The 18,119-nt window shown below is 46.6% G+C and overlaps 1 protein-coding gene across 12 annotated transcripts in view; it reads left to right on the top strand.

Annotated features, from left to right (window-relative positions):
* The window catches only part of cacna1c (calcium channel, voltage-dependent, L type, alpha 1C subunit), a 291,786-nt gene that overhangs the window by 190,645 nt on the left and 83,022 nt on the right, over positions 1–18,119 (top strand). For all 12 annotated transcript variants that reach the window (XM_031898600.1, XM_031898603.1, XM_031898598.1 and 9 more), the window contains exons 5-11: positions 797–936; positions 2,466–2,627; positions 2,831–3,027; positions 5,833–5,936; positions 10,206–10,378; positions 11,536–11,626; positions 13,221–13,247. In XM_031898600.1, coding sequence (XP_031754460.1) covers positions 797–936; positions 2,466–2,627; positions 2,831–3,027; positions 5,833–5,936; positions 10,206–10,378; positions 11,536–11,626; positions 13,221–13,247 — 894 coding nt within the window. The remainder of the gene's footprint in view (positions 1–796; positions 937–2,465; positions 2,628–2,830; positions 3,028–5,832; positions 5,937–10,205; positions 10,379–11,535; positions 11,627–13,220; positions 13,248–18,119) is intronic.

Here is an 18,119-nt window from a genome sequence, read left to right as displayed (position 1 = left end):
GGGGCAAGTTTTGGTTGAATAAAAACAAGATTTCCTACCAAATAAAGCCCCTGTAAGCTGATAGGGTGCATAGAGGCCCCTAATAGCCAATCACAGCCCTTAATTGGATCCTCCATGAACTTTTATGGTGCTTGTGTTACTCCTCAAGTCTTTTTACATTTTACTGTGGCTCACGATACACCTTCAGATCCTTTCGCTTGGCAATGTCGCTAAGCAAGCGGATCTTCTTCCGATATCCCCTACAGGTGGGCGATATCGGGAGAATCCAGGGTAATTCGATCGTTTAGCCCTGGACGAATCGAATTATAATGACAGGTATAGGCAAAGTTGGTCTGGGGGCCGCATCAACGAGCCGATGAGGCCCCCGATCCGACTAGATTTTTAAACCTGACTGATCGATATCTGCCCGATTTTAGGCCAGATATCGGTCGGACAGGCCCCTCGTTTCTTCCCCTACACGGGCCAATAAGCTGCTGAGTCGGTCTAAGGGACCCATATCGGCAGCTACAATCGGCCCGTGTATGGGGACCTTAAGAAAGGTTGGGGACCCCTGCCCTACAGCATACTAACAGTTAACTTAAAGCTGAACAACTCCTTTCGAGGACTCTCTACCAGGGCTGTATTTACCATATAGGAGCCTGAGGGTCCATGCCTAGGGCACAATGACTTTAGTCCAACACCAACCCCTGGGTAAGGGGCTTATGCTCTGAGTCTGTCCTCACACGTATCCCATAAACCTCTGCAGCCCATATCGCTTTATAGGGTCCTAACCTTCATCTTCTTCTTCTTCCTTCAGGCTTTTCAGTGCAATTTTAGAGCAGGCCACAAAGGCAGACGGGGGCAGCGCCATTGGAGGGAAAGGAGCCGGATTTGACGTGAAAGCACTTCGGGCGTTCAGAGTCTTGAGACCCCTAAGGCTGGTGTCTGGAGTCCCCAGTAAGTAAATGGTTAAATTTAGTGCCCAGAGATGGTAGGTGAGTGGCTGGGCACTTACATGTCTGTATGCGGTGGCACTCTCGCGGCCTGATTGCAGATAAAGCAGCGGCTGCATTCATGGCAGTGACAGACTGAGTCTCCCTGGCATTGTGTGGGGCGCTAATTAAGCTGTGCTTTCTTCCCGTGCCAGTCTTCCCTTTCTGGTGCCTAATGCAGCTGACAGTCAGTACATGGCACTGTCATTTATATATGGGCCGGAGCCAAACTCTCTTTTCCTTCTTGAAATGTCTCTATCACCAGCAGCAACGGGACGTCATGTCTGCGCTCCTGCAGACAGAGCTACGTGTGGACGGCCGCCCCTGTCTCCGTTCCCAGAGGCCCTTAGCAACATGTGCTAAATTGCCTATAAAGAGTCGGCAGTCATGCACATAACACTCAATTTAATGTCTGCTTTATAATGTAAGACATATTAAATAGCTCAGTAAATGAAGGCCCTAACGACCAGAACCAGAATCTTCCATCAGCAGAAAGAGACAAACAAATTGAGTTTAGATGTAAGGTTAGATGATTGGAATGGGGCAGGGTGGGGGGAATGTGTATTAATAATCATAACTCTCAGCCCACCAACAACACTGTCTTAAGGGAAAAGGTTCCTCAGGCTGGGCCCCCTTAGCCCATAACAAGGTTACAGATATATAGAAACATTGGGGTAACAGTCACCCCGCTATAGTTCCAGGGGTACCCAGGGCACAAATAAGCACTCACCCCAAATCCCCCCCTAACTGGCCTTCAGGCTGGGCCCCCTTAGCCCATAACAAGGTTACAGATATATAGAAACATTGGGGTAACAGTCACCCCGCTATAGTTCCAGGGGTACCCAGGGCACAAATAAGCACTCACCCCAAATCTCCCCCTAACTGGCCTTCAGGCTGGGCCCCCTTAGCCCATAACAAGGTTACAGATATATAGAAAAATTGGGGTAACAGTCACCCTGCTATAGTTCCAGGGGTACCCAGGGCACAAATAAGCACTCACCCCAAATCCCCCCCTAACTAGCCTTCAGGCTGGGCCCCCTTAGCCCATAACAAGGTTACAGATATATAGAAACATTGGGGTAACAGTCACCCCGCTATAGTTCCAGGGGTACCCAGGGCACAAATAAGCACTCACCCCAAATCCCCCCCTAACTGGCTTCAGGCTGGGCCCCCTTAGCCCATAACAAGGTTACAGATATATAGAAACATTGGGGTAACAGTCACCCTGCTATAGTTCCAGGGGTACCCAGGGCACAAATAAGCACTCACCCCAAATCCCCCCCTAACTGGCCTTCAGGCTGGGCCCCCTTAGCCCATAACAAGGTTACAGATATATAGAAACATTGGGGTAACAGTCACCCTGCTATAGTTCCAGGGGTACCCAGGGCACAAATAAGCACTCACCCCAAATCCCCCCTAACTGGCCTTCAGGCTGGGCCCCCCAAGGTTATATCTGTGGGCGCTTCTTGCTCACACCAGTTCTTGTTCTTGCAGGCCTCCAGGTGGTGCTGAATTCCATTATAAAGGCTATGGTTCCACTGCTGCATATCGCTCTGCTGGTGCTGTTTGTCATTATTATCTATGCTATAATTGGGTTGGAGCTGTTCATGGGCAAAATGCACAAGACCTGCTACTACCTGACAAATGGATATCCAGGTAAGAGCTCCCTGTCCACCAATCAGAGTGACTTTTCATACCTTTATTATGGAAGGAGAAATGTATCCTGCATGACGATTTGTTGCTATGCATTACTGTACTAGCAATAAGTTGACTATGTACCATACCCAACCTGTGCACCCTAATATGTAGGTTCTTATGCCACAATAAGCTTACGCTTTACTATTGATCTGTTCTATCAGATGTTCTCACAGAGGAAGAACCCTCACCGTGTGCATTGGAGAGCAATAATGGGCGGCACTGTCCCAACGGCACTTTGTGCAGATCTGGTTGGGTGGGACCCAAACACGGCATCACTAATTTCGACAACTTTGCATTTGCCATGCTCACTGTCTTCCAATGCATCACCATGGAGGGCTGGACAGATGTGCTCTACTGGGTAAGTTACAGCCAGGGAGCTAGAATCTCAGCCATAAAGCAGGGCAGGACTGCTGCTTACAATGGGGGGGATCAGATAGGATCTGTGCCACTGTGACAGAATGCTCTGTTATACAGATAGCTAGAATCTCAGCCATAAAGCAGGGCAGGACTGCTGCTTACAATGGGGGGATCAGATAGGATCTGTGCCACTGTGACAGAATGCTCTGTTATACAGATAGCTAGAATCTCAGCCATAAAGCAGGGCAGGACTGCTGCTTACAATGGGGGGGATCAGATAGGATCTGTGCCACTGTGACAGAATGCTCTGTTATACAGATAGCTAGAATCTCAGCCATAAAGCAGGGCAGGACTGCTGCTTACAATGGGGGGATCAGATAGGATCTGTGCCACTGTGACAGAATGCTCTGTTATACAGATAGCTAGAATCTCAGCCATAAAGCAGGGCAGGACTGCTGCTTACAATGGGGGGATCAGATAGGATCTGTGCCACTGTGACAGAATGCTCTGTTATACAGATAGCTAGAATCTCAGCCATAAAGCAGGGCAGGACTGCTGCTTACAATGGGGGGATCAGATAGGATCTGTGCCACTGTGACAGAATGCTCTGTTATACAGATAGCTAGAATCTCAGCCATAAAGCAGGGCAGGACTGCTGCTTACAATGGGGGGATCAGATAGGATCTGTGCCACTGTGACAGAATGCTCTGTTATACAGATAGCTAGAATCTCAGCCATAAAGCAGGGCAGGACTGCTGCTTACAATGGGGGGATCAGATAGGATCTGTGCCACTGTGACAGAATGCTCTGTTATACAGATAGCTAGAATCTCAGCCATAAAGCAGGGCAGGACTGCTGCTTACAATGGGGGGATCAGATAGGATCTGTGCCACTGTGACAGAATGCTCTGTTATACAGATAGCTAGAATCCCAGCCATAAAGCAGGGCAGGACTGCTGCTTACAATGGGGGGGATCAGATAGGATCTGTGCCACTGTGACAGAATGCTCTGTTATACAGATAGCTAGAATCTCAGCCATAAAGCAGGGCAGGACTGCTGCTTACAATGGGGGGGATCAGATAGGATCTGTGCCACTGTGACAGAATGCTCTGTTATACAGATAGCTAGAATCTCAGCCATAAAGCAGGGCAGGACTGCTGCTTACAATGGGGGGATCATATAGGATCTGTGCCACTGTGACAGAATGCTCTGTTATACAGATAGCTAGAATCTCAGCCATAAAGCAGGGCAGGACTGCTGCTTACAATGGGGGGATCAGATAGGATCTGTGCCACTGTGACAGAATGCTCTGTTATACAGATAGCTAGAATCTCAGCCATAAAGCAGGGCAAGACTGCTGCTTACAATGGGAATCAGATAGGATCTGTGCCACTGTGACAGAATGCTCTGTTATACAGATAGCTAGAATCTCAGCCATAAAGCAGGGCAGGACTGCTGCTTTCAATGGGGGGATCAGATAGGATCTGTGCCACTGTGACAGAATGCTCTGTTATACAGATAGCTAGAATCTCAGCCATAAAGCAGGGCAGGACTGCTGCTTACAATGGGGGGGATCAGATAGGATCTGTGCCACTGTGACAGAATGCTCTGTTATACAGATAGCTAGAATCTCAGCCATAAAGCAGGGCAAGACTGCTGCTTACAATGGGAATCAGATAGGATCTGTGCCACTGTGACAGAATGCTCTGTTATACAGATAGCTAGAATCTCAGCCATAAAGCAGGGCAGGACTGCTGCTTTCAATGGGGGGATCAGATAGGATCTGTGCCACTGTGACAGAATGCTCTGTTATACAGATAGCTAGAATCTCAGCCATAAAGCAGGGCAGGACTGCTGCTTATAATGGGGATCAGATAGGATCCGTGTCACTTTAATGGAATGCTCTGAATTGGCTCTATAGATCGCTGGGTAATGTCAGTGACACCGGGCAGAAGAATAAATACAACAGATTGCTCAGTTCTGCCCAATGTACAAGCTGAATGGAATCTATCAGGCAGAAATATCCGACGTGAGTCCCCCCCGAAGGCATTTCTTGCTTGATGGGAAGAGACACGGACACGCAGAGAAAGTGTCAGGGAGCTGAAAAGCTTTAAAACATCCATGAAATGCATCTCTTGCTAATCAGCCATGTAGATTTAATGTACAGAGTAGCGGCGGGGGGGGGGGAATATAGGTCATGGGTCCGATGGCTGCATTTCCACGGCATGCCGCCGGCAATCAACCACCTAAATCTCTCTGACGGCCACGCGACGCAGTTTTGGAAGTTCCGTATCTGCGGAAATGCAGTCCCGAGAGTTGTGGCCTATTTTCATGCTAGAAAAGATTTTACAGGGTTAGTTCCCCTTTATTTTCCAGAATTTGCAGTTGGTCTTCATTTTATTCATTAGTGTCCACTGGATCCAGTTTATGGGCAATGGCTTTCATAGAAGTGGTGGAGCGTAGGGAGGATAGGGGGTGTCTCTAGGTGTTTGGCTTGGGGGCCACAGCCTTATTTTGCACAGATAATGCAGTTACATGAGAGGCCCCGGCTGCAGTACTCCATCGTCCAGCAGGGGGCAAAGAGAGCCAGCCACTATCAGTAGTGATAACTCTATGGAGTTTGGGTTCCCCCTACTGGTTACCTTGGGACATTCAACTTAAACTTAGAAGCATTATGGCATCTTATGTGCCCAGAAAACTAGAAGTAGAAGCTGTCTGTTAAAGGGGCAGTGCTGAAATTGTATGAAAGGCACATCGTTGCTTGGAGCAGGGGCAGTTTTACGAGACCCTCTCTCTCTCTTTCCAGATGCAGGACGCCATGGGATACGAACTGCCCTGTGTCTACTTTGTCAGTCTCGTCATCTTTGGATCATTCTTTGTTCTGAACCTGGTTCTTGGTGTCCTGAGTGGGTAAGTTCATAGGTTATGGTGTCCTGAGTGGACTATTTCATGGGTTATGGTGTCCTGAGTGGACTATTTCATGGGTTATGGTTTCCTGAGTGGACTATTTCATGGGTTATGGTGTCCTGAGTGGACTATTTCATCAGTTATGGTGTCCTGAGTTGACTATTTCATCGGTTATTTTGTCTTTAGTGGGTAAGGTACCTGAGTTTACAATTTAATGGGTTATTATGTCCTTAGTGGGTAAGTTAATGGGTTTTGACGTCCTAAAAGGGTAGGTTAAAGGGTTGTTGTGTCCTGAGAGGGTAAGGTAATGGGTTGTGGTGTCCTTAGTGGACAATTTAATGGGTTATGGTGTCCTGAGTGGTTAAGTTCATAGGTTATGGCGTCCTAAGTGGGTAATTTCATGGGTTATGGTGTCCTGAGTGGACAATTTAATGGGTTATGGTGTCCTGAGTGGACAATTTAATGGGTTATAGTGTCCTTAGTGGGTAAGTTAATAGGTTAGGGTGTCCTGAGTGGGTAAGTTAATGGGTTTTGATGTCCTAAGGTGGTAGGTTAAAGGGTTATTGTGTCCTGTGAGGGTAAGTTAATGGGTTGTGGTGTTCTGAGTGGACAATTTAATGGGTTATGGTGTCCTAGGTTGGTAATTTCATGGGTTATGGTGTCCTGAGTGGGTAAGTTCATAGGTTATGGTGTCCTGAGTGGGTAATTTCATGGGTTATGGTTTCCTGAGTGGGCAGTTTAATGGGTTATGGTGTCCTTAGTGGGTAAGTTAATGGGTTATGGTGCCCTGAGTGGGTAAGTTCATAGGTTATGGTGTCCTGAGTGGGTAATTTCATGGGTTATGGTGTCTTTAGTGGGTAAGTTAATGGGCTTTGATGTCCTAAGGGGGTAGCTTAAAGAGTTATTGTGTCCTGAGAGGGTAAGTTAATGGGTTATGGTGTTCTGAGTGGGCAAGTTCATGTTAGTTAATGGGTTATTTTTCAGTTGGTTTTATTGTTACATATCCCCATATGTGTTATTATTACACTGGCGGAAAAGCTGCACTTCACCCCTCCCCATTTTTGCCCGGCGTGTTGGTGGCCAAATCAGGTAGCCTGAACAACATCAACCCAATGGAATCAATATATGCTGTGCATTAATAAAACAAGTTGGGAAGCCCTATGCCGAGCCTGTGTGAGAGGCCCCTATTTGGCCCCCCAAAGTCATCCTGTATAAATGGAAGAATAGATGCAAGCATGTAAATAAAGAGGTTGGGTGGGGAAAGGAGGAAAAATAGTTTGGAGAGTGGGCCTAGGGTCTAAGGTTTTCTGGTGGCCCCTGGGGTCCCAGTCCGATACTGGGTGCTGGTTAAATTAAACCCAACTAGGAGCAGCCAGACCCGTTAGATAATATTCCTTTTCTGCCGTATGATACAGACAGGGGACTGGGCCCCATTTAAGCTTCGCAGGTGACGAAAGGTAAATTTAGCTTTATTGTTACCCCATAATCCTTTGCATTTTCCCCATTCCTTTTAGTGAATGCCCCAGAAGTTCTTGGCAGTACCAGTATGGCTGCCATCCAAGTCACTGGCATTGTGCCTACATACTGTCCTTTGTAGGCAACTGGCCGATCCTAAAGGGGGAGGAGCCAGCACTCATCCAATGCTTTAGGGCTAATTAGGCCCTGATCTACCCTAGTTAGTTTCACCTAGACATACCTCTAACCCCCCCCCCCCCCAAACCCCTTAGCTCCATTGATACAGCTGGGGCAAGTTGGACTGCTTGTACATATGGGGGACTGGGTGCCCAGTTAGGATCTTTTGGCATCATAAGGGGGATTTGGAGCTGCCAAACCATTTTGCACCAGGGCCATAATGGCCCCAGCTCCCTCTACTCACAGCGTCATCTGGTTCTCACATCATATAGTAAGCAAATATACAGTAAAATCCCCCCCCCCATTCAATCCAAGCAATGGCACCTCCCAATTCGGGGGCCCTTCAGACCCGCGCGTGTGATTTGTAAGGCTGCAAATTACAGGTTCAATGGCAGAGACACAAGCACTCGAAGCGCCGCGCTTTATTCATTATCACCATAAACAGCTGGCGGATATAATAAGCCCTTTGTCTCACTACGCGCACAATTGTTGCCTTTCTTCGGCGCATAATAAGCTGAATAAAAATGTTTATTGCCGATAATATTCCTCGCGGCGTGCCACTCCAACGGGCGAGGAGGTGCATTGTGAGCAAGGAGGACTGTGTGATAACCTTAATGAGCCGATTATTAGTGTTATTATAATTATTAACAAGTGTTTGTAAGGCACCAACATGTTCCGCAGCGCTGTGCGGCGGACTCAGACCCTCATTTTACCCTATAGCAACTGTACCCACGGCCCATATAGTAACTGTACCCACGGCCCATATAGCAACTGTACCCACGGCCCATATAGCAACTGTACCCACGGCCCATATAGCAACTGTACCCACGGCCCATATAGTAACTGTACCCACGGCCCATATATTAACTGTACCCACGGCCCATATAGTAACTGTACCCACGGCCCATATAGTAACTGTACCCACGGCCCATATAGTAACTGTACCCACGGCCCATATAGTAACTGTACCCACGGCCCATATAGTAACTGTACCCACGGCCCATATAGTAACTCTACCCACGGCCCATATAGTAACTGTACCCACGGCCCATATAGTAACTGTACCCACGGCCCATATAGTAACTGTACCCACGGCCCATATAGTAACTGTACCCACGGCCCATATAGTAACTGTACCCACGGCCCATATAGTAACTGTACCCACGGCCCATATAGTAACTGTACCCACGGCCCATATAGTAACTGTACCCACGGCCCATATAGTAACTGTACCCACGGCCCATATAGTAACTGTTCCCACGGCCCATATAGTAACTGTACCCACGGCCCATATAGTAACTGTACCCACGGCCCATATAGTAACTGTTCCCACGGCCCATATAGTAACTGTACCCACGGCCCATATAGTAACTGTACCCACGGCCCATATAGTAACTGTACCCACGGCCCATATAGTAACTGTTCCCACGGCCCATATAGTAACTGTACCCACGGCCCATATAGTAACTGTACCCACGGCCCATATAGTAACTGTTCCCACGGCCCATATAGTAACTGTTCCCACGGCCCATATAGTAACTGTACCCACGGCCCATATAGTAACTGTACCCACGGCCCATATAGCAACTGTACCCACGGCCCATATAGTAACTGTACCCACGGCCCATATAGTAACTGTACCCACGGCCCATATAGCAACTGTACCCACGGCCCATATAGTAACTGTTCCCACGGCCCATATAGTAACTGTTCCCACGGCCCATATAGTAACTGTACCCACGGCCCATATAGTAACTGTACCCACGTAATAACTGTACCCACAGCCCATATAATAACTGTGCCGATATAGTAACTGTACCCATGGCCCATATAGTAACTGTACCCACGGCCCATATAGTAACTGTACCCACGGCCCATATAGTAACTGTACCCACGGCCCATATAGTAACTGTACCCACGGCCCATATAGTAACTGTGCCCATGTAATAACTGTACCCACAGCCCATATAGTAACTGTGCCGATATAGTAACTGTACCCACAGCCCATATAGTAACTGTACCCACGGCCCATTTGTATTAATAGAAACAGGTGAGAGCTGCCATATTGTTTCACTTGACACTGGCATTGTTTGCCAGAACATTCCTTGTTTCAGCGCCACAATATATATATATCTCTGTGCCTGAGAGAGGGATTGTTCCGGAAGCTCTCACTGCAGACTCATGGTGCCTTTGTCCTTGGCTGACCTTGCTTCCATCCTTGAGCGGCTGCTGATATAAAGTCCTTCTGATTCACACAAGGAGGAGACTTTCCCTTTATCTGCGTGGGTAGCTATTGTGTTGCACAGAGGCTGGAAGGCTACTGCCTGCTCACCCCTAGGCCCGGGCTTGGGGAGACCTCCATTTGTAGGGCCATTTGCTGGCATAGAGTGATAGACATGGGGGCCTCAGGCAAGGGGGGGGGGGGAAGAATACTAATCCAGAAGAGTGAACTGTACTGTGTATAACTTGGCAACCAAGGCTCTGAGATCCACCTGTAGCACCCATTGCATTCTGGGATGGGCTAGACTTCTCCATACTTGTCCATAATTGGGCCACTTGTCCATATGAGATGATTCATTCAACTATTGTGTCTTTCTCTCCATCCTTTCTCCTCGTCCTCTCATCGTTCCCCGCACACAGTGAGTTTTCCAAAGAGAGAGAGAAGGCCAAGGCTCGGGGCGACTTCCAGAAGCTTAGAGAGAAGCAGCAGCTGGAGGAGGACCTGAAAGGCTATTTGGACTGGATCACTCAGGCTGAGGACATCGACCCAGAGAATGAAGATGAAGATATTGACGAAGAGAAACCTCGGAATAGTATGTCTTGTGCCCAGTGTGAGGGAGACATCAGGGCACCCGTTCAACTCCACAAGGGGCCACCTACCTACCTACCTAGCACTAAAAATGCACATTAGTACAGGGGAATCCCTATGTGCCATAGTTTTATGGTATCTCTCTGTACAGGCTATGAGCAAACTTAGGGGGCTGTTCCTGCTGAATTGTGCTTAGTACAGGGGAATCCCTATGTGCCATAGTTTTATGGTATCTCTCTGTACAAGCTATGAGCAAACTTAGGGGGCTGTTCCTGCTGAATTGTGCTTAGTACAGGGGAATCCCTATGTGCCATAGTTTTATGGTATCTCTCTGTACAGGCTATGAGCAAACTTAGGGGGCTGTTCCTGCTGAATTGTGCTTAGTACAGGGGAATCCCTATGTGCCATAGTTTTATGGTATCTCTCTGTACAGGCTATGAGCAAACTTAGGGGGCTGTTCCTGCTGAATTGTGCTTAGTACAGGGGAATCCCTATGTGCCATAGTTTTATGGTATCTCTCTGTACAGGCTATGAGCAAACTTAGGGGGCTGTTCCTGCTGAATTGTGCTTAGTACAGGGGAATCCCTATGTGCCATAGTTTTATGGTATCTCTCTGTACAGGCTATGAGCAAACTTAGGGGACTGTTCCTGCTGAATTGTGCTTAGTACAGGGGAATCCCTATGTGCCATAGTTTTATGGTATCTCTCTGTACAGGCTATGAGCAAACTTAGGGGACTGTTCCTGCTGAATTGGGCTTAGTACAGGGGAATCCCTATGCTGCCATAGTTTTAAGCCCCCTAAGTTTGCTCATAGCCTGTACAGAGAGATACCATAAAACTATGGCAGCATAGGGATTCCCCTGTACTAAGCACAATTCAGCAGGAACAGCCCCCTGAGTATGATTATACATGCTTCTTCAGCCAGCAGTGATCTAAATGTAAATGTTACTTTCAGATAAAGAGTAATTAATCATGTTATGTGGCAGAGTACTGCTCTTATCCTAACAATCCCTGCCATAAAGCAAGATGGCACTGCTGCATTTGGCCAGAAAGGAAAGAGAGTCAGTCACAAGAGTGTCCTGACTACAGAGCTTTACTAAACATTAGCCTTTGGGTTCAGACACCAGTATCTGAATATTTGTATCTCTGACCCCGTTGCAGTGAGCATGCCAACCAGCGAGACGGAGTCGGTCAACACAGACAACGTGGGCAGTGGCGACGTGGAAGAAGAGAGCTGCGGAGTACGCCTTGCGTGAGTATTGGTATCTAGATCTTGTTAAACTACAGCTTCCAGCATGACATCAGCAACCAAGGACTGCCATAAAGGGGAGTCGTAGTTTAACCGCCCAACTACAGAAATCACTGGTACATCCATGGGCCAACGTTAGCTTCTGGCTTGCCCACTCCAACTAAATCACTGGCCCCTTTTATGGGACCAACAAAATGGCCTCCTAGACCAATATCTGACTAGGGAACAGTCATATATTAGTTGAGAAGGTTGGAATATCCCATTGGGCCTGGACTGCATCATGCCATTTGTGGTCTTCTACTGAGGGGTGGGCTCTAGACCTTACTAGATCAGTTTGACCTTTCTTGAAGCTGATTGGCCTGTGTATGGGCCCCACAATTAATACAGGTATAGGACCCATTATCCAGAATGCTCGGGACCAAGGATATTCCGGATAAGGGGTCTTTACGTAATTTGGATCTCTATACCTTAAGTCAACTAAATAATCAATAAAACAATTAAACCCAACAGGATTGTTTTGCATCCAATAATAATTATTTATATCATATTTGGGATCAAGTACAGGTACTGTTTTATTTTTACAGAGAAAAGGGAATCATTTAACCATTAAATAAACCCAATAGGGCTGTTCTGCCCCCAATAAGGGGTAATTATATCTTAGTTGGGATCAAGTACAGGTACTGTTTTATTTTTACAGAGAAAAGGGAATCATTTAACCATTAAATAAACCCAATAGGGCTGTTCTGCCCCCAATAAGGGGTAATTATATCTTAGTTGGGATCAAGTACAGGTACTGTTTTATTATTACAGAGAAAAGGGAATCATTTAACCATTAAATAAACCCAATAGGGCTGTTCTGCCCCCAATAAGGGGTAATTATATCTTAGTTGGGATCAAGTACAGGTACTGTTTTATTATTACAGAGAAAAGGGAATCATTTAACCATTAAATAAACCCAATAGGGCTGTTCTGCCCCCAATAAGGGGTAATTATATCTTAGTTGGGATCAAGTACAGGTACTGTTTTATTATTACAGAGAAAAGGGAACCATTTAACCATGAAATAAACCCAATAGGGCTGTTCTGCCCCCAATAAGGGGTAATTATATCTTAGTTGGGATCAAGTACAGGTACTGTTTTATTATTACAGAGAAAAAGGAAATCAGTTTAACAATTCGGAATTATTTGATTAAAATGGAGTCTATGGGAAACAGGCTTTCCGTAATTCGGAGCTTTCTGGATAACGGGTTTCCAGATAAAGGATCCCATACCTGTATTTGATTGGGGGGACCATTTAGATTCAGATGCCTGAGGCACATATTGGCATTTAGACCTTGTATGAACAGCTTAGGCTGGTGAGTCGGACTCTCCCCCAACCCTCCCAATGCCATTAACTCAGTTACAGCACTTAACTAGTAATCCCTAGCCCCTGTCTGGGTTGTACAACCTCATCTTACCGTGCGTATTCTTCAATAACCAGGTGGGCGGGATAAAAATAGTCCGTGAAAGCATTAGCGGTCTCTTTGTCCTGTAATCGGGATGTGAATAATGCCACGGCAGTTCTGACTCAGTATCATTTCCATCTCTCTCTCTTTCAGGCACAGGATTTCCAAGTCTAAATTTAGGTAAGAATTATTCTTGAAAGCACATGGAGGTAACGTAGGTCCTGCCGGGGCCGGCATTGCCCATTAGGAATTCTCCTTGACTGCAACTGGGGAGACTCTTTGATTATTCTCAGCCATTGTTGGACAACAGATTCCTTCCTTGGTCAGGGGGCCTGGGGATTTGTATGGAAGCTGAAGGGTTACAGATAGATAGATAGATAGATAGATACAGATAGATAGATAGATAGATAGATAGATAGATACAGATAGATAGATACAGATCGATAGATAGATGATAGATAGATAGATAGATAGATACAGATAGATAGGTGCTAGATAGATAGATGATAGATAGATAGATGATAGATAGATAGATACAGATAGATAGATAGATAGATAGATAGATAGATAGATAGATAGATACAGATAGATACAGATAGATACAGATAGATAGATAGATACAGATAGATAGATACAGATAGATAGATAGATAGATATAGAGAGAAGATAGATAGATAGATACAGATAGATAGATAGATAGATAGATAGATACAGATAGATACAGATAGATACAGATAGATAGATATAGATAGATACAGATAGATAGATAGATAGATAGATAGATAGATAGATATAGAGAGAAGATAGATAGATAGATATAGATAGATAGATAGATAGATAGATACAGATAGATAGATAGATATAGATAGATACAGATAGATAGATATAGATAGAAGATAGATAGATACAGATAGATAGATAGATAGATAGATAGATACAGATAGATAGATAGATATAGATAGATACAGATAGATAGATAGATAGATAGATATAGATAGAAGATAGATAGATACAGATAGATAGATAGATATAGATAGAAGATAGATAGATACAGATAGATAGATAGATAGATATAGATAGAAGATAGATAGATACAGATAGATGATAGATAGATAGATATAGATAGAAGATAGATAGATGATAGATAGATAGATATAGATAGAAGATAGATAGATACAGATAGATGATAGAAAGATATAGATAGAAGATAGATAGATAGATACAGATAGATAGATAGATAGATAGATAGATAGATAGAAGATAGATAGATACAGATAGATAGATAGATAGATAGATACAGATAGATAGATAGATATAGATAGAAGATAGATAGATACAGATAGATAGAGAAATAGAAGATAGATAGATAGATAGATAGTTAGATACAGATAGATAGATAGATAGATAGATAGATACAGATATATAGATAGAAGATAGATAGATACAGATAGATAGATAAATAGAAGATAGATAGAGAGATAGATAGATAGATAGTTAGATACAAATAGATACAAAATGTGCATTGCACCCAGGCCATATTTATATCTAGGTATAATGAATAAAGTTTAAAAAATAAAAACCCTCCCATCCGCCACCAGACCTACCAGTGGAAATCCGGTGGTGGAGCTGGGGGGTGATGGGCCCAACGCAATCTGGTGCGACTTCCGCCATCTGGGGGCATGACAAGATTTAGGTCTGGTGCCACCCTAGGCAATCGACCTAGGAATGCCCCGAGATGGTGGAAGTCAGTATTGTCAGAACTATCTCTGTCTTTGCTGATGATACTAAAGTGTGCAAAATTATAAGTTCCTTGCAGAATGCTGACACTTTATAAAGCAATTTGACTAGATTGCAAAACTGGTCAGCAAACATGCCAATGAGGCTCAGTGTTGATAAATGCAAGGTTTGCACTTGGGTAGAAATAACATCTTTAATTAAGAAGGATTTGGGGATTTCTGTGGATAACAAGCTGTGTAACTCTAGGCAGTGTCACTCAGTGGCTACTAGTAGTTACATAGTTACATAGGGTTAAAAAAAGACCAGAGTCCATCAAGTTCAACCCATCCAAGTAAACCCAGCACACCTAACCCACACCTACCAATCTATACACTCACATACATAAACTATATATACAACCACTAGTACTAACTGTAGATATTAGTATCACAATAGCCTTGGGTACTGTGCTTGTTCAAGAACTCATCCAGGCCCCTCTTATAGGCACTAACAGAATCTGCCATTACAGCATCACTAGGAAGGGCATTCCCCAACCTCACTGCCCTCCCCGTGAGGAACCCCCTACCCAACATCCCCCGGCAGGGCATTCCCCAACCCCCTCACTGCCCTCCCCGTGAGGAACCCCCTACCCAACATCCCCCGGCAGGGCATTCCCCAACCCCCTCACTGCCCTCACCGTGAGGAACCCCCTACCCAACATCCCCCGGCAGGGCATTCCCCAACCCCCTCACTGCCCTCCCCGTGAGGAACCCGCTACCCAACATCCCCGGCAGGGCATTCCCCAACCCCCTCACTGCCCTCCCCGTGAGGAACCCCCTACCCAACATCCCCCGGCAGGGCATTCCCCAACCCCCTCACTGCCCTCCCCATGAGGAACCCCCTACCCAACATCCCCTGGCAGGGCATTCCCCAACCCCCTCACTGCCCTCCCCGTGAGGAACCCCCTACCCAACATCCCCCGGCAGGACATTCCCCAACCCCCTCACTGCCCTCCCCATGAGGAACCCCCTACCCAACATCCCCCGGCAGGGCATTCCCCAACCCCCTCACTGCCCTCCCCATGAGGAACCCCCTACCCAACATCCCCCGGCAGGGCATTCCCCAACCTCACTGCCCTCACTGTGAGGAACCCCCTACCCAACATCCCCCGGCAGGGCATTCCCCAACCCCCTCACTGCCCTCCCCATGAGGAACCCCCTACCCAACATCCCCCGGCAGGGCATTCCCCAACCTCACTGCCTCACTGTGAGGAGTCCCCTACCCAACATCCCCCGGCAGGGCATTCCCCAACCTCCCTGCTCTCCCCGTGAGGAACCCCCTACCCAACATCCCCCGGCAGGGCATTCCCCAACCTCACTGCTCTCCCCGTGAGGAACCCCCTACCCAACATCCCCCGGCAGGGCATTCCCCAACCCCCTCACTGCCCTCACCATGAGGAACCCCCTACCCAACATCCCCCGGCAGGGCATTCCCCAACCCTAATCCAGTGGTTCTCAACCTTCCTAATGCCGCGACCCTTTAATACATTTCCTCATGTTGTGGTGACCCCCAACATACCTCCCAACATTTGAAAAATGAAAAGAGGGATAAAAAGACCTGGCGCGTGCAGCGCAGCAATTTTTTGACCACACCCACTTTGTGGCCACTCCCCAATTGCCACACCCCATTTTTATAATAGTGCCCACGATGGCCCAATAGACAGCACCCCCATACAGTGCCCCCCATACACAGTGCCTCATTTGCCCCCATAAACAGTACCCCCCCATACAGTGCCCCCATAGAAAGTACCCTCCATACACAATGCCCCCATACACAGTGCCCCCCATACACAGTAGCCCTCCTTACACAGTGCCCCCCATACACAGTACCCCCCATACAGAGAGCCCCCCATACACAGTAGCCCTCCTTACAGTGTCCCCCCATACAGTGCCCCCCATACACAGAGCCCCCCAATTGCCCCCATAGAGAGTACTTCCAGCGTCCCGATGGCTGCAGCCCACCGCTCCGGCACCGTCTCTTCTTGCAGCTCCTGCAGAGACGGAAGAGACGGTGCCGGAGCAGTCGGCTGCAGCCAGCGCGTCCCGCTGGCCTGGATAGTTTAATGAATGTTCTGCATTTCCGTAATGGAGGTATGCTAAGACCATCAGAAATAAGTGTTTTCCGATGGTCTTAGGCGACCCCTGTGAAAGGGTCATTCGACCCCCAAAGGGGTTGCGACCCCCATGTTGAGAACTGCTGCTCTAATCTAAAGGGGGGGCCTCTGGTGCGCTGATTGTTTTCATGGGAAAAAAGAACCCCCCATCTCCCTATAATCCCCTCTAATGTACTTGTACAGAGTAATCATGTCCCCTCGCAAGCGCCTCTTTTCCAGAGAAAACAACCCCAACCCTGACAGTCTCACCCCATAGTTTAACCCTTCCATCCCCTTTACCAGTTTAGTTGCAGTCTCTGCACTCTCTCCAGCTCATTAATATCCTTCTTAAGGACTGGAGCCCAAAACTGCCCCCCATACTCAAGGTGAGGCCTTACCAGGGACCTATAAAGGGGCAAAATTATGTTTCATCCCTTGAGTCAATGCCCTTTTTTATACAAGACAGCACTTTATTTGCTTTAGTAGCCACAGAATGACACTGCCTGGCATTAGACAACTTGTTATCTACAAAACCCCTAGATCCTTCCCCATTAAGGATCCCCCCAACACACTACCATTCAGTAGATAGCTTGCGTTTATATTATTTCTACCAAAGTGCATAACTTTGCACTTGTCCACATTAGACAAATTATAGATAGTGGGGGGGATATTGGGGGGGATATTGTTTCTCGTAGAAAAGATCAACACACCAGCGGCCACCCCTTTGGTCTTTGGTATTTTCTCAACATCTTTTTCACAATTGTGCGTAAAACATTTGTTCTCAAAAGAGGCATCTGAAAAATAAAAAACAACAAACAGATGGAGCTCCCAGCAGAGCAAGAGTTATAAAATCTTCGGGTTCACTGACATTCACAAGTGTCAACTCTATCACAGGATAATTATGGGCTGTGCGAGATACTTAGCGCTAATTACAGGCCTCCCACTCTCAATAGCTCAGCTTGCTGGTTGAGCAACAATGGGCAAGGGTAAGCGAGAGCTATTGAGGGGCTTTTGCTATTTAATGTATCTGAAGGAGAATGAAATGAGGTCAGTGGGGAGGATGAATTCGCCTTTAAATAACAACATGGAAGCCAAGTATTGTCTGTCAGTTTCGTGCACGGAAATTCTGCCTTTTCCATTTGTTTACCGTTGCGTAAAATAAACCATTAATACAGTTTTGCTGC

This window comes from Xenopus tropicalis, chromosome 3, assembly GCF_000004195.4.
Source record: "Xenopus tropicalis strain Nigerian chromosome 3, UCB_Xtro_10.0, whole genome shotgun sequence".
NCBI lineage: Eukaryota > Metazoa > Chordata > Amphibia > Anura > Pipidae > Xenopus > Xenopus tropicalis.
Note: the sequence above shows the minus strand (reverse complement) of the source record. Positions and strands in the feature narration are given on the sequence as shown.